The sequence below is a fragment of the Sphaeramia orbicularis genome, unplaced genomic scaffold (assembly GCF_902148855.1).
Source record: "Sphaeramia orbicularis unplaced genomic scaffold, fSphaOr1.1, whole genome shotgun sequence".
In the NCBI taxonomy this organism is placed as follows: domain Eukaryota; kingdom Metazoa; phylum Chordata; class Actinopteri; order Kurtiformes; family Apogonidae; genus Sphaeramia; species Sphaeramia orbicularis.
In genome coordinates, this window is record NW_021941585.1 from 267,882 (window position 1) to 290,183 (window position 22,302).

General features: G+C 39.8%; 1 protein-coding gene across 1 annotated transcript in view; it reads left to right on the plus strand.

The window, feature by feature from the left end:
• Positions 1 to 22,302, plus strand: part of znf608 (zinc finger protein 608) — a gene marked incomplete at its 3' end in the record, with an annotated part of 71,389 nt that overhangs the window by 2,749 nt on the left and 46,338 nt on the right. The window contains exons 2-3 of the mRNA XM_030130020.1: positions 3,434 to 3,877; positions 3,908 to 4,179. Of these exons, the coding sequence (XP_029985880.1) occupies positions 3,434 to 3,877; positions 3,908 to 4,179 (716 nt within the window). The remainder of the gene's footprint in view (positions 1 to 3,433; positions 3,878 to 3,907; positions 4,180 to 22,302) is intronic.

A 22,302-nucleotide genomic window follows, 5' to 3' on the forward strand; every position in this document is an offset into this window, starting at 1 on the left:
GTTCCACATTCAGACCAGTTCAGTCTGCAGTGGGCAGGACCTGAAACATACTATCAGAATAAGAGAAATAATGACAACTGGCATTGTTTCTGTTTGGAAATGGAAATATTTTCATATATTTATGCTAAAACTAAGTAGAATTTCACACAATATGTGAATAACCTGAACAAATATGAACAACCTGAAATGCCTGAAGAGAAATAAGTCCAATTGTCCAATTGTATTGTACTTGTAATATTCTGTCTGTTCTTAAATGTTTGGTGTGTTTGTAGATCCACTGTGATCTGTACGTTCTAATGAACAGGTGGAAATGATAAACTGAAGCAGAATACTGTTCACATTACACTGATTTGTTCAGTTTGTTCATGTTAGTCACATCTTTTAAAGGATAGTTTGTAGATGGAAACCTGTTCAGAATGTAAATTTACTTTATGAAATTGTCATTATTTATATATTTTTTTTTACCTCCACCAGGAGGTATTATGATCACTTGCTTTTTTTGTTTGTTTGTGTGTTTGTTTGTGTGTTTGTTTGTTTGTTTGTTTGTTTGTTTGTTTGTTTTCATCTTCAGTGTAAAACTCTTCCACCCATCTTTCCCAGATCTTCCCCACAGATAGGCCTAGGCCCTGGGACCAACCCAGTCCATTTTGGTCCCAGTAGGACAAAGTTCAAGGTCACAGCAAGGTCACAACATCTACAGTTTTCCATCTGTCATCACTGAGACATTTTCCAAAATTCATCCAAAATTCCAAACGACTCCGATTCTCCTCCAGTTGGATCCACCTGTAGCTTAGAACAGTCTCTTGTATGTGGAACTAAACTGTCCACATCCACTGTGGAATGTGGACTCTGTGGACATTTACACTGAACACTGAAAATCCCATTTCCCACACATTTAAAATTAGAACTCAACTAATATTGGTGTGAATTGAATCTAATTGGACAGACACATGACTGGGACCAGATTCAACTGTTTGTGTGTATGGAACAACCTGGAAACTGTTGGATTTAAACAGAAACAGTGGATCCACACATGCACAGCGTTCAGGGTGAAGGAGGAGCTCTGAGTTCTGAACACTGGTTCTTCCTCCACCAGGAGGTTCTGTCATCACTTTGCTTTGTGTGTGTGTGTGTTTGTTTGTTTGTGTGTTTATTTGTTTGTGTGTTTGTTTTTGTTTGTGTGTGTTTGTTTGTGTGTGTGTTTGTTTGTGTGTGTTTGTTTGTTAGCAAGATAACTCAAAAAGTTATCAACAGATTTTCATGAAATTTTCAGTAAATGTTGATACTGACACAAGGAAGAAATGATTAAATTTTGGTGTGTGTGTGTGTGTGTGTGTGTGTGTGTGTGTGTGTGTGTGTGTGTGTGTGTGTCATTCTTCTCCTGGGCCCGCCCTCTGCAGATCTACTGGACCTGAACATGGAAGTGAAGGAACAGGAGTGTGACGGCTCTGCCTTTAAACGTACAGGAAAGTTTGGAGGTGGAACATGGTATGGAGTCCAAACTCAAAGTGTTGTTTAAAAATGCTGGTCCATGTTGTGGCAGCACAGACTGGTTCTGACCCGCTTCAGATCACACTGGACTGAACTCGAGGGCTTCGCTTCCTGAGGCGTTCAGCTCTGCATCTGCTCCTCTGGTGGCCCGAGTGGGACTGCCGTGGACAGGGTTAGGTCTGCGGACCAGGGGTTTGAGCCCCTGGTCCATCTGAGGTGGACCGTCTCATCTGGGCCTGTGGGTCACATCCTGGGTCTGTGTGGTGGGTTCTGCTGGACCGGGCCGGTTCTAGACCTCCTCAGGTCCAGATGAGGATCCACTGATCTGAGTGCAGATGACGGAGGAGATCCAGTAAGGACAAGAGGAGGAGGAGAGGAGAGGAGAGGAGGAGGAGATCCAGTAAGGACAGGAGGAGGAGGAGATCCAGTAAGGACAGGAGATCCAGTAAGGACAGGAGGAGGAGGAGAGGAGAGGAGGAGGAGATCCAGTAAGGACAGGAGGAGAGGAGAGGAGAGGAGGAGGAGAGGAGAGGAGAGGAGGGAAGGAGATCCAGTAAGGACAGGAGGAGGAGGAGAGGAGAGGAGGAGGAGATCCAGTAAGGAGGAGAGGAGAGGAGAGGAGGAGGAGATCCAGTAAGGACAGGAGGAGGAGGAGAGGAGAGGAGGAGGAGATCCAGTAAACAGAGGAGGGGAGAGAGAGGAGAGGAGGAGGAGATCCAGTAAGGACAGGAGATCCAGTAAGGACAGGAGAGGAGGAGAGAGAATATAGGAATCCAGTAAGACAGGAGATCCATAGGCATAGAGAGGGGAGAGGAGAGGAGGAGGAGATCCAGTAAGGACAGGAAGAGAGGAGAGGAGGAGGAGATCCAGTAAGGACAGGAGGAGGAGAGGAGGAGATCCAGTAAGGAGACAAGGAGAGGAGGAGATGAACTGTTTCCTCAGAGCTGTGGAGGATGGAGGGATGCTGATGGACTGCAGGGAGCTGTCACACCTCCACTGCTCTTCCTCCTCCTCCTCCTCCTGCTCCTCCCCCTCCCCTCTCTCCTCCTCCCCCCTCCTCTCTCCTCCTCCCCCCTCCTCTCTCCTCCTCCTCTCTCCCCCTCTCTCCTCGTCTCTCCTCCTCCTGCTCCTCCCTCCTCCTCTCTCCTCCTGCTCCTCCTCCTCTCTCCTCCTCCTCTCTCCCCCTCCTCCTTCTCCTCCTCTCTCCTCTTCTCTCCTCCTCCTCTCTCCCCCTCCTCCTCTCTCCTCCTGCTCCTCCTCCTCTCTCCCCCTCCTCCTCCTGCTCCTCCTCCTCCTTCTCCTCCTCTCTCCTCCTCCCCCTCTCTCCTCCTCTCTCCTCCTGCTCCTCCTCCTCCCCCCTCGTCTCTCCTCGTCTCTCCTCCTCCTCCTGCTCCTCCCTCCTCCTCTCTCCTCCTGCTCCTCCTCCTCTCTCCTCCTCCTCTCTCCTCCTGCTCCTCCTCCTCTCTCCTCCTCCTCTCTCCTCCTCTCTCCTCTTCTCTCCTCCTCCTCTCTCCCCCTCCTCCTCTCTCCTCCTGCTCCTCCTCCTCTCTCCCCCTCCTCCTCTCTCCTCCTGCTCCTCCTCCTCTCTCCTCCTCCTCTCTCCTCCTGCTCCTCCTCCTCTCTCCTCCTCCTCTCTCCTCCTCTCTCCTCTTCTCTCCTCCTCCTCTCTCCCCCTCCTCCTCTCTCCTCCTGCTCCTCCTCCTCTCTCCCCCTCCTCCTCTCTCCTCCTGCTCCTCCTCCTCTCTCCCCCTCCTCTCTCCTCCTGCTCCTCCCTCCTCCTCCCCCCTCCTCTCTCCTCCTCTCTCCTCCTCCTCCTGCTCCTCCTCCTCCCCCCTCCTCTCTCCTCTCTCCTCCTCCTCCTCCTCCTCCTCTCTCCCCCTCCTCCCCCTCCTGCTCCTCCTCCTCTGGTTCCGGTGCGCACGCGGCCCTTCCCTCTCTCCAGACCTGTCGGAGCTGAGGAGATCCGCGTTTAAGCGCAGCCGCGAGGGACGAGCGGACCAGGAGGCGGCGGAGGAGGAGAGCTCAGCGGCTGCCGTCGCGGCGGTGGTGCGCGGCGGTGGCGGAGAGGCGCGCGTCGGGCTAGGTCAGCAGCGGCGGAGGCGGAGGCGGCGGGAGGAGGCTCAAGGACGCGGAGGGGTTGGCGAAGCGGCGGAGATGATTTCCGCGGTCGGCAGAGACGCGGCAGACTGCGGTGGCGGCAACAATAACAACAACGGCGTCTGCGAAGCGTCCTCCGCTCATGCGGCATGCGGCAAAGGAAAGGAGGAGAGGAAGGGCAAGAACGTGATCCGGAGCTGGAAGAGGGACCGGGACCGGGACCGGGACAGAGACGCTCCTGCCGCCGCTCCGGTCCGGACGAGGAAGGAGAAACCCGGTGATGGCGCGTCTCCTCCTGCTCCTCCTCCTCCTCCTCCTCCTCCTCCTCCTCCTCCCTCCTCAGTCTTCCTGCCCGAGCATCATCATCTGTGCCGCGACCACTGCCGCTGCGCCGCGCCGGACGCACGGATCATGGGAGAAAACGGCAACACGAACGTGAACAACAACAATAACAACAATAGCGGGAGTAACGCGGCCGCGAAAACCGCACTGGACTGTGGAGCGAAAAGCGGAGGCGGCGGAGGCGCTATTGTTGTCAGGCGGCAGCATGACGACACGCCGGCCGCCAAGAAGCACCGAGGAACCGACAAGGTAAGGAGGTTTTATTGTCTGGAGACACGGACGGACAGATGGACAGACGGATGGACAGACGGATGGACAGAGGGTCGGGTTGGTTTTTACGCACGGGCGTTTAACGCGTCTGCGGCCGATTTAGTGATTAAAGATGGTAAACAGAGAAAGAGTCAGTTTGATATTCAGAGCACACACAGAGAGAGAGAGAGAGAGAGAGAGAGAGGGAGACAGACAGACAGACAGACAGACAGACAGATGCAGGTGTGAAGGCCTGAAGCAGCCTGAGCATCAGCAGGAGGAAGAGGAAGATGAAGAGGAGGAAGAGGATGATGGGGATGATGGGGCTGGAGCCTATTGTTGGTGTCATTGTCTGGATGTGATCACACACACACACACACACACACACACACACACACACACACACACACACACACACACACACACACACACACACAGGGGAGGACTGGGGCCTATATTTAAGAGCAGATGAAGGAGGAGGGGGTGGGGGGGCAGTGATGGTGTGTCCTCCATCTTCCTCCTCCTCCTCTTTTTCCTCCTCTTCCTCCTCCTCTTCTTCCTCTTCTCCTCCTCTCTTCCTCTCTGTCAGTTTTTTCTCCTCCTCTTCTCCTCCTCTCTTCCTCTCTGTCAGTTTTTCCTCCTCTTCTCCTCCTCCACCTCTTCCTCTTCCTCCCCTCTTCCTCTCTGTCAGTTTTTCCTCCTCTTCTCCTCCTCCTCCTCTTCCTCTTCCTCCCCTCTTCCTCTCTGTCAGTTTTTTCTCCTCCTCTTCTCCTCCTCTCTTCCTCTCTGTCAGTTTTTCCTCCTCTTCTCCTCCTCCTCCTCTTCCTCTTCCTCCCCTCTTCCTCTCTGTCAGTTTTTCTCCTCCTCTTCTCCTCCTCTCTTCCTCTCTGTCAGTTTTTCCTCCTCCTCTCCTCCTCCTCCTCTTCCTCTTCCTCCCCTCTTCCTCTCTGTCAGTTTTTTCTCCTCCTCTTCTCCTCCTCTCTTCCTCTCTGTCAGTTTTTCCTCCTCTTCTCCTCCTCCTCCTCTTCCTCTTCCTCCCCTCTTCCTCTCTGTCAGTTTTTTCTCCTCCTCTTCTCCTCCTCTCTTCCTCTCTGTCAGTTTTTCCTCCTCCTCTCCTCCTCCTCCTCCTCCTCCTGTGTTTCCTGGAGTGTCTCCCTCTCCGTCTGAACTCCAGTCTTTGTTGTTAGTTGCTTTCATTCAGGTGGGTTCAGACTCTGAGCTCTCAGCTGAGAGGAGGAGGAAGTGGAAATAGACAAAGATGGGGTGGGGGGGTGTAGGACCTGACGGCAGCGTCTGCAGACCAGGGCTGTCAAACTCATTTTTTTCTGGGTTCCACATTCAGCCCAGTTTCACCTGCAGTGGGCCGGACCAGTCCAATACTAACAAGACAGCCAATGAATGACAACTGACAAGTGTTTTAGTGCAAAACATAACATTCAGTTCAGCCAAGACTTCCATGTACACACTGTCCAAACACACAGGAGGGGAAGAACCTGAGGAAAACAGACCAGTGGTCCAGTATCTGAGCGTCCACATTCACAGTTGTGGTAAATGGATCCAGATCCATTTATTCTGACCCAGTTCTGTTATTTATTCTATTACAGAAATAGTCCATGTTCTGCTCATATTCAATCAGATCTGTAAAAAATTCAGATTCACACTTGATATCATTGATACTGATTTACTGGATCAGCCCACTTCCTATCTGTTAGAATGGGGACATTTGTCAAAGTGGCACCAAATCCAGAATCAGATCCAGATCCAAATCATTTCAGTCCCTTGTGCTGACATCATCATACAGAAGCTGTAGACCAAGTCTGAAGTCAATCACAACTGGAGTTTAGGAGAAGAAGACGACTGAGAGTTTTATAACAGACGACAGTAGTGTACGGCCTGTCAGCTGGTAAACTAAAAAGGAAATTTGTTAAGAAATATAAGTATCATTTTATCAATATTATACCATTTCTACATGTGCGTTACAGATCAGATCTACACAGACACTAAACATTTAATAACAGGCAGAATATTGTTCAAATTGGGCTTAATTTTCTTCAGTCATTTCAGGTTATTCACGTTATTGTTAAAGGATAGTTTGTAAATGTAAATATTTTCATAATTTAACGTTTTTTGCATTAAATGAAAGAGAAAAAATTGGTGTTGTCATTATTTATAGGTAATTATGATCTTATTTTTGAGTTCGATGCCCTAACTTGCACTTTTCAAATTGAATCTGCGGACCAGATTGGAAACCTTGGCGGGCCAGTTTTGGTCCCTGGGCCGCATGTTTGACACCTGTGCTGCAGATGGAGGCCGTCCACTGGAGGTTTTTAGGGTTTTTTGTGTTGATGCAGGATTAGATGAAGGAGCCCAGGCTGAAGCGTCCTCCCTGATGCCGACAGAGCGGACGCTGGCTTTGTTTATGTGTCGATCTGAAGGGTTCCCATTGGTCAGCCTGAACCGTCCTCTGGAATCCACTTCCTGTCAACACAGATCTGGGAGGTTTGGAGTCCTGGGAGGCCGCAGACCTCCACAGAACCACAGGGTTTAGCATCAGACGCACAGATTAACCCTGAAAACCCAGAGGTTTATGGAGGTCTGGTCACAGGGAACCAGTCACAGCAACACTAGCATCAATCGATTATCAATGTGATCAATACTTAAGCCTCTGTTATCAGCTGTAGGCCTAGGTTCACCAAACACACATGATCTGCACACAGTCAAAAAACTGACCCAACACATACAGTTATCAGGTTGAACAAACAGTTTAGTAGTGGACGGACGGACGGACGGACAGATGGACGGACGGATGGACGGACAGATGGATGGATGGCTGGATGGATGCTGTAATGACAGTTCCATCTGTCTTGGTTAATTGTCTCTTTCATGTATATTTACCATAAACTCTTCTGTTTGTCGTATTTAAACTCTTCTGTCGTATTTAAACTCTTCCGTTTGTCGTATTTAAACTCTTCTGTTTGTCGTATTTAAACTCTTCTGTTGTATTTAAACTCTTCCGTTTGTCGTATTTAAACTCTTCTGTCGTATTTAAACTCTTCCGTTTGTCGTATTTAAACTCTTCTGTTTGTCGTATTTAAACTCTTCTGTCGTATTTAAACTCTTCTGTTTGTCGTATTTAAACTCTTCTGTCGTATTTAAACTCTTCCGTTTGTCGTGTTTAAACTCTTCTGTTTGTCGTGTTTAAACTCTTCCGTTTGTCGTATTTAAACTCTTCTGTCGTATTTAAACTCTTCTGTCGCATTTAAACTCTTCTGTTTGTCGTGTTTAAACTCTTCTGTCGTATTTAAACTCTTCTGTCGTATTTAAACTCTTCCGTTTGTCATATTTAAACTCTTCTGTTTGTCGTATTTAAACTCTTCTGTCGTATTTAAACTCTTCTGTCGTATTTAAACTCTTCCGTTTGTCATATTTAAACTCTTCTGTTTGTCGTATTTAAACTCTTCTGTCATATTTAAACTCTTCTGTCGTATTTAAACTCTTCTGTTTGTCATATTTAAACTCTTCTGTTGTATTTAAACTCTTCCGTTTGTCGTATTTAAACTCTTCTGTCGTATTTAAACTCTTCCGTTTGTCGTATTTAAACTCTTCTGTCGTATTTAAACTCTTCTGTTTGTCGTATTTAAACTCTTCTGTCGTATTTAAACTCTTCCGTTTGTCGTGTTTAAACTCTTCTGTTTGTCGTGTTTAAACTCTTCCGTTTGTCGTATTTAAACTCTTCTGTTGTATTTAAACTCTTCTGTCGCATTTAAACTCTTCTGTTTGTCGTGTTTAAACTCTTCTGTCGTATTTAAACTCTTCTGTCGTATTTAAACTCTTCTGTTTGTCATATTTAAACTCTTCTGTTTGTCGTATTTAAACTCTTCTGTCGTATTTAAACTCTTCTGTTTGTCGTATTTAAACTCTTCCGTTTGTCGTATTTAAACTCTTCTGTCGTATTTAAACTCTTCTGTTTGTCGTATTTAAACTCTTCTGTTGTATTTAAACTCTTCCGTTTGTCGTATTTAAACTCTTCTGTCGTATTTAAACTCTTCCGTTTGTCGTATTTAAACTCTTCTGTTTGTCGTATTTAAACTCTTCTGTCGTATTTAAACTCTTCTGTCGTATTTAAACTCTTCTGTTTGTCGTATTTAAACTCTTCTGTTGTATTTAAACTCTTCTGTTTGTCGTATTTAAACTCTTCTGTCGTATTTAAACTCTTCTGTTTGTCGTATTTAAACTCTTCCGTTTGTCGTATTTAAACTCTTCTGTCGTATTTAAACTCTTCTGTTTGTCGTATTTAAACTCTTCTGTCGTATTTAAACTCTTCCGTTTGTCGTGTTTAAACTCTTCTGTTTGTCGTGTTTAAACTCTTCCGTTTGTCGTATTTAAACTCTTCTGTCGTATTTAAACTCTTCTGTCGCATTTAAACTCTTCTGTTTGTCGTGTTTAAACTCTTCTGTCGTATTTAAACTCTTCTGTCGTATTTAAACTCTTCCGTTTGTCATATTTAAACTCTTCTGTTTGTCGTATTTAAACTCTTCTGTCGTATTTAAACTCTTCTGTCGTATTTAAACTCTTCCGTTTGTCATATTTAAACTCTTCTGTTTGTCGTATTTAAACTCTTCTGTCATATTTAAACTCTTCTGTCGTATTTAAACTCTTCTGTTTGTCATATTTAAACTCTTCTGTTGTATTTAAACTCTTCCGTTTGTCGTATTTAAACTCTTCTGTCGTATTTAAACTCTTCCGTTTGTCGTATTTAAACTCTTCTGTCGTATTTAAACTCTTCTGTTTGTCGTATTTAAACTCTTCTGTCGTATTTAAACTCTTCCGTTTGTCGTGTTTAAACTCTTCTGTTTGTCGTGTTTAAACTCTTCCGTTTGTCGTATTTAAACTCTTCTGTCGTATTTAAACTCTTCTGTCGCATTTAAACTCTTCTGTTTGTCGTGTTTAAACTCTTCTGTCGTATTTAAACTCTTCTGTCGTATTTAAACTCTTCTGTTTGTCATATTTAAACTCTTCTGTTTGTCGTATTTAAACTCTTCTGTCGTATTTAAACTCTTCTGTTTGTCGTATTTAAACTCTTCCGTTTGTCGTATTTAAACTCTTCTGTCGTATTTAAACTCTTCTGTTTGTCGTATTTAAACTCTTCTGTTGTATTTAAACTCTTCCGTTTGTCGTATTTAAACTCTTCTGTCGTATTTAAACTCTTCCGTTTGTCGTATTTAAACTCTTCTGTTTGTCGTATTTAAACTCTTCTGTCGTATTTAAACTCTTCCGTTTGTCGTGTTTAAACTCTTCTGTTTGTCGTGTTTAAACTCTTCCGTTTGTCGTATTTAAACTCTTCTGTCGTATTTAAACTCTTCTGTCGCATTTAAACTCTTCTGTTTGTCGTGTTTAAACTCTTCTGTCGTATTTAAACTCTTCTGTCGTATTTAAACTCTTCTGTCGTATTTAAACTCTTCCGTTTGTCGTATTTAAACTCTTCTGTCGTATTTAAACTCTTCTGTTTGTCGTATTTAAACTCTTCTGTTGTATTTAAACTCTTCCGTTTGTCGTATTTAAACTCTTCTGTCGTATTTAAACTCTTCCGTTTGTCGTATTTAAACTCTTCTGTTTGTCGTATTTAAACTCTTCTGTTGTATTTAAACTCTTCTGTCGTATTTAAACTCTTCTGTCGCATTTAAACTCTTCTGTTTGTCGTATTTAAACTCTTCTGTCGTATTTAAACTCTTCTGTCGTATTTAAACTCTTCTGTCGTATTTAAACTCTTCCGTTTGTCATATTTAAACTCTTCTGTTTGTCGTATTTAAACTCTTCTGTTTGTCGTATTTAAACTCTTCTGTTTGTCGTATTTAAACTCTTCTGTTGTATTTAAACTCTTCTGTCGTATTTAAACTCTTCTGTCGCATTTAAACTCTTCTGTTTGTCGTGTTTAAACTCTTCTGTCGTATTTAAACTCTTCTGTCGTATTTAAACTCTTCTGTCGTATTTAAACTCTTCCGTTTGTCATATTTAAACTCTTCTGTCGTATTTAAACTCTTCTGTTTGTCGTATTTAAACTCTTCTGTTTGTCGTATTTAAACTCTTCTGTCATATTTAAACTCTTCTGTTGTATTTAAACTCTTCTGTTTGTCGTATTTAAACTCTTCTGTTTGTCGTATTTAAACTCTTCTGTTTGTCGTATTTAAACTCTTCTGTCGTATTTAAACTCTTCCGTTTGTCGTATTTAAACTCTTCTGTCGTATTTAAACTCTTCCGTTTGTCGTATTTAAACTCTTCTGTCGTATTTAAACTCTTCTGTCGTATTTAAACTCTTCTGTTTGTCGTATTTAAACTCTTCTGTTTGTCGTATTTAAACTCTTCTGTTTGTCGTATTTAAACTCTTCTGTCGTATTTAAACTCTTCCGTTTGTCGTATTTAAACTCTTCTGTCGTATTTAAACTCTTCCGTTTGTCGTATTTAAACTCTTCTGTCGTATTTAAATTCTTTCCGTTTGTCGTGTTTAAACTCTTCTGTTTGTCGTATTTAAACTCTTCTGTCGTATTTAAACTCTTCCGTTTGTCGTGTTTAAACTCTTCTGTTTGTCGTATTTAAACTCTTCTGTTTGTCGTATTTAAACTCTTCTGTCGTATTTAAACTCTTCCGTTTGTCGTGTTTAAACTCTTCTGTTTGTCGTGTTTAAACTCTTCTGTTTGTCGTGTTTAAACTCTTCCGTTTGTCGTGTTTAAACTCTTCCGTTTGTCGTATTTAAACTCTTCTGTCGTGTTTAAACTCTTCCGTTTGTCGTGTTTAAACTCTTCCGTTTGTTGTGTTTAAACTCTTCTGTCATATTTAAACTCTTCTGTTTGTCATATTTAAACTCTTCTGTCGTATTTAAACTCTTCCGTTTGTCGTGTTTAAACTCTTCCGTTTGTCGTGTTTAAACTCTTCCGTTTGTCGTGTTTAAACTCTTCCGTTTGTCGTATTTAAACTCTTCTGTCGTATTTAAACTCTTCTGTCGTATTTAAACTCTTCCGTTTGACGTGTTTAAACTTTTCCGTTTGTCATGTTTAAACTCTTCTGTTTGTCGTGTTTAAACTCTTCCGTTTGTCGTATATAAACTCTTCCGTTTGTCGTGTTTAAACTCTTCCGTTTGTCGTATTTAAACTCTTCCGTTTGTCGTATTTAAACTCTTCCGTTTGTCGTATTTAAACTCTTCCGTTTGTCGTATTTAAACTCTTCCGTTTGTCGTATTTAAACTCTTCCGTTTGTCGTGTTTAAACTCTTCCGTTTGTTGTGTTTAAACTCTTCTGTCATATTTAAACTCTTCTGTCGTATTTAAACTCTTCCGTTTGTCGTGTTTAAACTCTTCCGTTTGTCGTGTTTAAACTCTTCCGTTTGTCGTGTTTAAACTCTTCCGTTTGTCGTATTTAAACTCTTCTGTCGTATTTAAACTCTTCTGTCGTATTTAAACTCTTCTGTCGTATTTAAACTCTTCTGTTTGTCGTATTTAAACTCTTCTGTCGTATTTAAACTCTTCCGTTTGTCGTATTTAAACTCTTCTGTCGTATTTAAACTCTTCCGTTTGTCGTATTTAAACTCTTCTGTCGTATTTAAATTCTTCCGTTTGTCGTGTTTAAACTCTTCTGTTTGTCGTATTTAAACTCTTCTGTCGTATTTAAACTCTTCCGTTTGTCGTGTTTAAACTCTTCTGTTTGTCGTATTTAAACTCTTCTGTTTGTCGTATTTAAACTCTTCTGTTGTATTTAAACTCTTCCGTTTGTCGTGTTTAAACTCTTCTGTTTGTCGTGTTTAAACTCTTCCGTTTGTCATATTTAAACTCTTCTGTTTGTCGTATTTAAACTCTTCTGTTTGTCGTATTTAAACTCTTCTGTTTGTCGTATTTAAACTCTTCTGTTGTATTTAAACTCTTCTGTCGTATTTAAACTCTTCTGTCGCATTTAAACTCTTCTGTTTGTCGTGTTTAAACTCTTCTGTCGTATTTAAACTCTTCTGTCGTATTTAAACTCTTCTGTCGTATTTAAACTCTTCTGTCGTATTTAAACTCTTCCGTTTGTCATATTTAAACTCTTCTGTCGTATTTAAACTCTTCTGTTTGTCGTATTTAAACTCTTCTGTTTGTCGTATTTAAACTCTTCTGTCATATTTAAACTCTTCTGTTGTATTTAAACTCTTCTGTCGTATTTAAACTCTTCTGTCGTATTTAAACTCTTCTGTTTGTCGTATTTAAACTCTTCTGTTTGTCGTATTTAAACTCTTCTGTTTGTCGTATTTAGACTCTTCTGTCGTATTTAAACTCTTCCGTTTGTCGTATTTAAACTCTTCTGTCGTATTTAAACTCTTCCGTTTGTCGTATTTAAACTCTTCTGTCGTATTTAAATTCTTCCGTTTGTCGTGTTTAAACTCTTCTGTTTGTCGTATTTAAACTCTTCTGTCGTATTTAAACTCTTCCGTTTGTCGTGTTTAAACTCTTCTGTTTGTCGTATTTAAACTCTTCTGTTTGTCGTATTTAAACTCTTCTGTCGTATTTAAACTCTTCCGTTTGTCGTGTTTAAACTCTTCTGTTTGTCGTGTTTAAACTCTTCCGTTTGTCGTGTTTAAACTCTTCCGTTTGTTGTGCTTAAACTCTTCTGTCATATTTAAACTCTTCTGTTTGTCATATTTAAACTCTTCTGTCGTATTTAAACTCTTCCGTTTGTCGTGTTTAAACTCTTCCGTTTGTCGTGTTTAAACTCTTCCGTTTGTCGTGTTTAAACTCTTCCGTTTGTCGTATTTAAACTCTTCTGTCGTATTTAAACTCTTCTGTCGTATTTAAACTCTTCCGTTTGACGTGTTTAAACTTTTCCGTTTGTCATGTTTAAACTCTTCTGTTTGTCGTGTTTAAACTCTTCCGTTTGTCGTGTTTAAACTCTTCCGTTTGTCGTATATAAACTCTTCCGTTTGTCGTGTTTAAACTCTTCTGTTTGTCGTATTTAAACTCTTCTGTCGTATTTAAACTCTTCCGTTTGTCGTGTTTAAACTCTTCTGTTTGTCGTATTTAAACTCTTCTGTTTGTCGTATTTAAACTCTTCTGTCGTGTTTAAACTCTTCCGTTTGTCGTGTTTAAACTCTTCCGTTTGTTGTGTTTAAACTCTTCTGTCATATTTAAACTCTTCTGTCGTATTTAAACTCTTCCGTTTGTCGTGTTTAAACTCTTCCGTTTGTCGTGTTTAAACTCTTCCGTTTGTCGTGTTTAAACTCTTCCGTTTGTCGTATTTAAACTCTTCTGTCGTATTTAAACTCTTCTGTCGTATTTAAACTCTTCTGTCGTATTTAAACTCTTCTGTCGTATTTAAACTCTTCTGTCGTATTTAAACTCTTCCGTTTGTCGTATTTAAACTCTTCTGTCGTATTTAAACTCTTCCGTTTGTCGTATTTAAACTCTTCTGTCGTATTTAAATTCTTCCGTTTGTCGTGTTTAAACTCTTCTGTTTGTCGTATTTAAACTCTTCTGTCGTATTTAAACTCTTCCGTTTGTCGTGTTTAAACTCTTCTGTTTGTCGTATTTAAACTCTTCTGTTTGTCGTATTTAAACTCTTCTGTTGTATTTAAACTCTTCCGTTTGTCGTGTTTAAACTCTTCTGTTTGTCGTGTTTAAACTCTTCTGTTTGTCGTGTTTAAACTCTTCCGTTTGTCATATTTAAACTCTTCTGTTTGTCGTATTTAAACTCTTCTGTTTGTCGTATTTAAACTCTTCTGTTTGTCGTGTTTAAACTCTTCTGTCGTATTTAAACTCTTCTGTCGTATTTAAACTCTTCTGTCGTATTTAAACTCTTCCGTTTGTCATATTTAAACTCTTCTGTCGTATTTAAACTCTTCTGTTTGTCGTATTTAAACTCTTCTGTTTGTCGTATTTAAACTCTTCTGTCATATTTAAACTCTTCTGTTGTATTTAAACTCTTCTGTCGTATTTAAACTCTTCTGTCGTATTTAAACTCTTCTGTTTGTCGTATTTAAACTCTTCTGTTTGTCGTATTTAAACTCTTCTGTTTGTCGTATTTAAACTCTTCTGTCGTATTTAAACTCTTCCGTTTGTCGTATTTAAACTCTTCTGTCGTATTTAAACTCTTCCGTTTGTCGTATTTAAACTCTTCTGTCGTATTTAAATTCTTCCGTTTGTCGTGTTTAAACTCTTCTGTTTGTCGTATTTAAACTCTTCTGTCGTATTTAAACTCTTCCGTTTGTCGTGTTTAAACTCTTCTGTTTGTCGTATTTAAACTCTTCTGTTTGTCGTATTTAAACTCTTCTGTCGTATTTAAACTCTTCCGTTTGTCGTGTTTAAACTCTTCTGTTTGTCGTGTTTAAACTCTTCTGTTTGTCGTGTTTAAACTCTTCCGTTTGTCGTGTTTAAACTCTTCCGTTTGTCGTATTTAAACTCTTCTGTCGTGTTTAAACTCTTCCGTTTGTCGTGTTTAAACTCTTCTGTCATATTTAAACTCTTCTGTTTGTCATATTTAAACTCTTCTGTCGTATTTAAACTCTTCCGTTTGTTGTGTTTAAACTCTTCTGTCATATTTAAACTCTTCTGTTTGTCATATTTAAACTCTTCTGTCGTATTTAAACTCTTCCGTTTGTCGTGTTTAAACTCTTCCGTTTGTCGTGTTTAAACTCTTCCGTTTGTCGTGTTTAAACTCTTCCGTTTGTCGTATTTAAACTCTTCTGTCGTATTTAAACTCTTCTGTCGTATTTAAACTCTTCCGTTTGACGTGTTTAAACTTTTCCGTTTGTCATGTTTAAACTCTTCTGTTTGTCGTGTTTAAACTCTTTCCGTTTGTCGTGTTTAAACTCTTCCGTTTGTCGTATATAAACTCTTCCGTTTGTCGTGTTTAAACTCTTCTGTTTGTCGTATTTAAACTCTTCTGTCGTATTTAAACTCTTCCGTTTGTCGTGTTTAAACTCTTCTGTTTGTCGTATTTAAACTCTTCTGTTTGTCGTATTTAAACTCTTCTGTTTGTCGTATTTAAACTCTTCTGTCGTATTTAAACTCTTCCGTTTGTCGTGTTTAAACTCTTCTGTTTGTCGTATTTAAACTCTTCTGTTTGTCGTATTTAAACTCTTCCGTTTGTCGTATTTAAACTCTTCCGTTTGTCGTGTTTAAACTCTTCTGTTTGTCGTGTTTAAACTCTTCTGTTTGTCGTGTTTAAACTCTTCCGTTTGTCGTATTTAAACTCTTCTGTCGTGTTTAAACTCTTCCGTTTGTCGTGTTTAAACTCTTCCGTTTGTTGTGTTTAAACTCTTCCGTTTGTTGTGTTTAAACTCTTCCGTTTGTCGTGTTTAAACTCTTCCGTTTGTCGTGTTTAAACTCTTCTGTTTGTCGTATTTAAACTCTTCTGTCGTATTTAAACTCTTCCGTTTGTCGTGTTTAAACTCTTCTGTTTGTCGTATTTAAACTCTTCTGTTTGTCGTATTTAAACTCTTCTGTCGTATTTAAACTCTTCCGTTTGTCGTGTTTAAACTCTTCTGTTTGTCGTGTTTAAACTCTTCTGTTTGTCGTGTTTAAACTCTTCCGTTTGTCGTGTTTAAACTCTTCCGTTTGTCGTATTTAAACTCTTATGTCGTGTTTAAACTCTTCCGTTTGTCGTGTTTAAACTCTTCCGTTTGTTGTGTTTAAACTCTTCTGTCATATTTAAACTCTTCTGTTTGTCATATTTAAACTCTTCTGTCGTATTTAAACTCTTCCGTTTGTCGTGTTTAAACTCTTCCGTTTGTCGTGTTTAAACTCTTCCGTTTGTCGTGTTTAAACTCTTCCGTTTGTCGTATTTAAACTCTTCTGTCGTATTTAAACTCTTCTGTCGTATTTAAACTCTTCCGTTTGACGTGTTTAAACTTTTCCGTTTGTCATGTTTAAACTCTTCTGTTTGTCGTGTTTAAACTCTTCCGTTTGTCGTGTTTAAACTCTTCCGTTTGTCGTATATAAACTCTTCCGTTTGTCGTGTTTAAACTCTTCTGTTTTTCGTATTTAAACTCTTCTGTCGTATTTAAACTCTTCCGTTTGTCGTGTTTAAACTCTTCTGTTTGTCGTATTTAAACTCTTCTGTTTGTCGTATTTAAACTCTTCTGTTTGTCGTATTTAAACTCTTCTGTCGTATTTAAACTCTTCCGTTTGTCGTGTTTAAACTCTTCTTTTTGTCGTATTTAAACTCTTCTGTTTGTCGTATTTAAACTCTTCCGTTTGTCGTATTTAAACTCTTCCGTTTGTCGTGTTTAAACTCTTCTGTTTGTCGTGTTTAAACTCTTCTGTTTGTCGTGTTTAAACTCTTCCGTTTGTCGTATTTAAACTCTTCTGTCGTGTTTAAACTCTTCCGTTTGTCGTGTTTAAACTCTTCCGTTTGTTGTGTTTAAACTCTTCCGTTTGTTGTGTTTAAACTCTTCCGTTTGTCGTGTTTAAACTCTTCCGTTTGTTGTGTTTAAACTCTTCTGTCATATTTAAACTCTTCTGTTTGTCATATTTAAACTCTTCTGTCGTATTTAAACTCTTCTGTCGTATTTAAACTCTTCCGTTTGTCGTATTTAAACTCTTCCGTTTGTCATGTTTAAACTGTTCCGTTTGTCGTGTTTAAACTCTTCTGTCATATTTAAACTCTTCTGTTTGTCATATTTAAACTCTTCTGTCGTATTTAAACTCTTCTGTCGTATTTAAACTCTTCCGTTTGTCGTATTTAAACTCTTCCGTTTGTCGTATTTAAACTCTTCCGTTTGTCGTATTTAAACTCTTCCGTTTGTCGTATTTAAACTCTTCCGTTTGTCGTATTTAAACTCTTCCGTTTGTCGTATTTAAACTCTTCCGTTTGTCGTATTTAAACTCTTCTGTCGTGTTTAAACTCTTCCGTTTGTCGTGTTTAAACTCTTCTGTCGTGTTTAAACTCTTCCGTTTGTCGTGTTTAAACTCTTCCGTTTGTCGTGTTTAAACTTTTCCGTTTGTCATGTTTAAACTCTTCTGTTTGTCGTGTTTAAACTCTTCCGTTTGTCGTGTTTAAACTTTTCCGTTTGTCATGTTTAAACTCTTCTGTTTGTCGTGTTTAAACTCTTCTGTTTGTCGTATTTAAACTCTTCTGTTTGTCGTATTTAAACTCTTCTGTTTGTCGTATTTAAACTCTTCTGTCGTGTTTAAACTCTTCTGTCGTATTTAAACTCTTCCGTTTGTCATATTTAAACTCTTCCGTTTGTCGTGTTTAAACTCTTCTGTTTGTCGTGTTTAAACTCTTCCGTTTGTCGTGTTTAAACTCTTCTGTCGTGTTTAAACTCTTCCGTTTGTCGTGTTTAAACTCTTCTGTTTGTCGTATTTAAACTCTTCCGTTTGTGGTATTTAAACTCTTCTGTTTGTCGTATTTAAACTCTTCTGTCGTGTTTAAACTCTTCCATTTGTCGTATTTAAACTCTTCTGTCGTGTTTAAACTCTTCCATTTGTCGTGTTTAAACTCTTCTGTCGTGTTTAAACTCTTCCATTTGTCGTATTTAAACTCTTCTGTCGTGTTTAAACTCTTCCATTTGTCGTATTTAAACTCTTCTGTCGTGTTTAAACTCTTCCATTTGTCATGTTTAAACTCTTCTGTTTGTCGTGTTTAAACTCTTCTGTTTGTCGTATTTAAACTCTTCTGTTTGTGGTATTTAAACTCTTCTGTTTGTCGTATTTAAACTCTTCTGTCGTGTTTAAACTCTTCCATTTGTCGTATTTAAACTCTTCTGTCGTGTTTAAACTCTTCCATTTGTCGTGTTTAAACTCTTCTGTCGTGTTTAAACTCTTCCATTTGTCGTATTTAAACTCTTCTGTCGTGTTTAAACTCTTCCATTTGTCGTGTTTAAACTCTTCTGTCGTGTTTAAACTCTTCCATTTGTCGTGTTTAAACTCTTCTGTCGTGTTTAAACTCTTCCGTTTGTCGTGTTTAAACTCTTCCGTTTGTCATGTTTAAACTCTTCTTCCGTCTATTTTAATTGGTTTATTCACTTTGACCTGTTGGTTTTTTGTTCGTAGTTTAGTTCCTGTTGTGTTTTATTGCGATAACTGCGATAACTCAGTGTGTGAAGTTGTGCAGGCTGCTGAAATATCCTGCGAACACTCTAATTATTTTCCAGTATTATGCAGATTTTTTATTACTATTTAAACATTTGCAGCAGATTAAACTCCACCCACTAGTGGGCAGTGTTGTGATCTCAGCCCATCCTGCGATGAGACAGGAAGTAGCCCAACAGCAGCTAGCACTAGTAAACCCCCCATCAGATGAATCTGGAATAAGTCCAACTGTATCCCAGGGTTCATAGTGGGTTCCTAGTGGGTTCTGTGGTCCAGGGGGTTCTATGGAGTCAGATGGACAGACGGAACCATGTGGAACATCATCAGTTCAGTTACTGCTTAAAGGTTCTCTTTAAGGTTAAAGGTTCAGTCGCTGGTGCTAATGATGCTAACGCTAGCAGCTGTAGCGCTCAGCTCTTTTCCAGTAAATGTACATGAACAGGATCTGAGCTGGAACCCACACTGTTCTCACATCCTTTTCCTTCATTTGTGTTTATATGAAACAGTGGACTTAATGTTTGACACACGGTCTGTTTCTGTTGTTTTTCTAAATACTTTGTTAGAATTATTGATTGATTTAAATCTCATCTTAGATCTGAATCAGTTGTAATTTGATATATTATCTCTTTGTCTAGGAGGTCCACACAGATCCATGTCATTAAAACCATAAGAACACTGGTCTCTTTTAGTCCCAGTCTGGATTTTTTTTGCTTCCGATCTGATCTGATTTTTTGGGGATTAGCTTTACCGATACTGATCTGATACCGACTTTTTACAATGAAATGTTGGTTTAAAGTTGGAGTCCTTATTTCTAGGTTCGTATTGTCTTCTTTTCCTGTCGATCCCAGTTGGACTGAATGTGGAACCTGAACTAAAACAACTGTGACACCTGTGAAGAACTGTAGGATCAGTTTGACACTTTTCAAATTCCCACTGTGGACTCATGAGGCCCTTCAGTTTTCCACTGCTGTCGTGTGTCTGTCCAGGTCCGTCCGGCGTTTACATGGAGGTGCCTTCTAGGGCTGTTAGGAAATATCAGTTCTGCAATATATCGCGATATTTCATTTCACAATACTGTATCGATATTAAAAAGGACTGAATTGATATTTTAGGTATTTATTCAAATGCAGATATTGTGGAGGTTCATTTTAGTTTTTTGTTTTTCTTTTTTGTTTGTATTTTGTTTATAATTTTTTTTTTTTACTTTTTTATTAAATAATGGTTATTTCAATCATCCTAAAAGCACATTTCACTGTCTGAGGCAGATGGTCGTTCCTTTTTTGGGACAAAAATCCTGTTCTGATGTTCGTTGTGAACTAATAGAATCTGAACATTTGAACAGGATCTGAAACTGGAATGTCTGGAAAACACAATTTCAGTTTGAACACAGTTGGAACATTTGCTGATAGAACATTAGATCCTGTTGGGATCAAATACAAATGTGTTTAGTATTGGTGCAGATTTCTGCTGGAACTCAATTCTTCATGGAAATAATCATTTAAAAAAAGAAACAAACAAAAATGGCCTTTTTAACAGTATCAGGATATATCGTCATATATCGTATGGTGATCCCAGTGTTGTGATTTGTATCGTATCTCCAGATTCTTGCCGACACACAGGCCTAGTGCTGACGTACGCAGACGGTGGAACTGTTGTTGTTTCCGTCGGTTCCAGAACAGTTGAGTTTCCAGTGTCGACCAACGAGGCCGACTCGACCTTTAACCCTTAGGGGTCCACGGCGATGGGACTGAATCACATGACATTTTCAACACGTCGTAGCGTCTGAAGTCGGTCACACAGACCACAGGGGAGAATTACATTTGAAAGTGTGGACTGGAAACACTCTGACACTTTGTATTTGATGTAGATAAAGCAAATACAACCAGAGATATGAGGGTTTGAAACCAGAGCAAACCATGTAGTGTTACTATAGCGATCTAAAGTAAACGTTAGATCTGTGACCATGTCTACGTCAGGTTTTGTCCTTTTTCAAAACACAATAAACTGGATGAATCTGCACATTCTAATCCACAGACTGCATTAGCATTACAGGTAAGGGTGAGGATGACCCCCACCTGAACCAGATGAGGAAACCAGGAGGACTGGGGGGGGGGGGCTTAGTAAAACATATGCTTTTATCTCAGATATTTGAGTATAGTTTTAATTTATGTAACGTGAGGGTTCATTGGTGGTTAATAGTTCATTCTTTATAAAATGAGACTACAGAATGGAGACAGATTTCTTCTTAAACAGTGCTTTATTTGTCACGTACTGTAACTGCTACCACAACACTTCCTGAAACATCATGTCACATGACCAAACCAGCCAATCAGGAGCTAACAGTACCCAGATCAGTAAATGTAAGTGATTTAGAAAGGCACATTCAACAGGTGATTTTAGCTGCTTATGTACAACAAATGAAAATAATTAAATGTGCATATGTGTAAATAATAATTCTGCAAACATAAATGTAAATAGTTATTTGGGTAAACACTGTCAATATATTTTGACAAATACATGAATTAACTTATTCCCTGTAAGTTACTCCACACGGTTATCACAATAATTAGAATTTAAATGGTAATACTAACCGTCAGCAATTTTACCACGGTTTATTGTTATACCGGTAATCGTTACATCCCTAATTACAATTTTAATTTTCTTTGGAACCAATATTCACTTTTAAAGTCTTTGAAAAGGTTCGTTAAGCATCTGTGTGTTATTTATGCAATAAATTATAAACATTTTTCAAATCAGATTTTATATTTTCTTGTGTGTTTTTTGTCCTTTTGTGTTTTTATAGTAGGTTAAAGTGAAAAAATAACAGACAGATGATATAGATGAAGCTGTGCTGAAAAAACAGATCCCAAACATGGGTATAGTAAACATTTGTGTGTAAACCAGGGTTCTCCAACTCCTGTTCTTTCAGGTTCCACATTCAGTCTGATCTGATCTGCAGTGGACCAACAAGGAAAAGAAGAACAGAAGAACCCAGAAAGAATGACAACTGCACATTTATGTCTGTGTTTGAGTGAAAAAAAAAAAAAAAAATTAAATTCTGAAAATACTTCCTTTTATAAAGTATCCAAACAAAACAGATGTGAATAACCTGAAAAACGGACATTTCTTCAGTAAAATCAGTGTCATTTTCTCAGTCTTCTTCCTCCACTTCTCATTAGTCCATGTGCATTCTGGATCAGATCTCCAAAGACACTAAACACTGAGGAACAGGAAGAAAAGAGTTCAAACTGGACTGAATTTAATACAGACATTTCAGGTTGGACACATTTGTTCAGGTTAGTCACATTTTATTGGTACAGGAGAGTTTGGAAATGGAAAGAGTTTCACAATTTAATGTGATTTTTTGCACTAAAACAAAGACAAACATTTGCAGTTGTCATTATTTACAGCCATAATGTCAGATTATTTTTTCCATCAAACCCAGTAGTAAATCTGCAGTGGTTCTTCTGTGTGGGTTCTTCTGCTGTTATTATTGGACTGTAGATCAGATTGGTCTGGATGTGGAGTTTATACGCTCTGTAAATTCATCCCAGGGTTCAGACTGGAACCTCTGGGGGGACACATTTGGACCCCCCTGCTGTATAGTATACAAAGGCAAAATCAAAAGGACTGAAAAACAGCTGAAACAGACTCAGTCCGCTAAAGGGTTAAAAACATGCACAGACTTTTCATCAGGACTGAAGTGATGCATCTTGGGACGGTTTGACAGACATTTTTACGCCGCTGAGGCTCAGAGCGTCACGTGCATGACATCAGATCCATTTGTGTGTGAATGACAGCGTCCGTAACCACATCCTGCAGGAATGGAAAATGAACCAGGCCACGCTCTGCACCGACTCTGTTAACCGTCTTCTGATCGGATTCTTTTTGTCGTCGTTCGTCTCAGAGCGTTAACGCGGCGCGCGTTGTCTGCTGGTTAGCGTGTGCACTCTTCCGCTCGCCGCTCTTTGACTGTAACGCCTCTGTTTACCTGGTTGGTTTTAACAGGTTTGCTCAGGCCGCGTTCCATGGCAACGTTGGGTGGTGTTTGGTTTGTTCGGGACGAGTTGGGA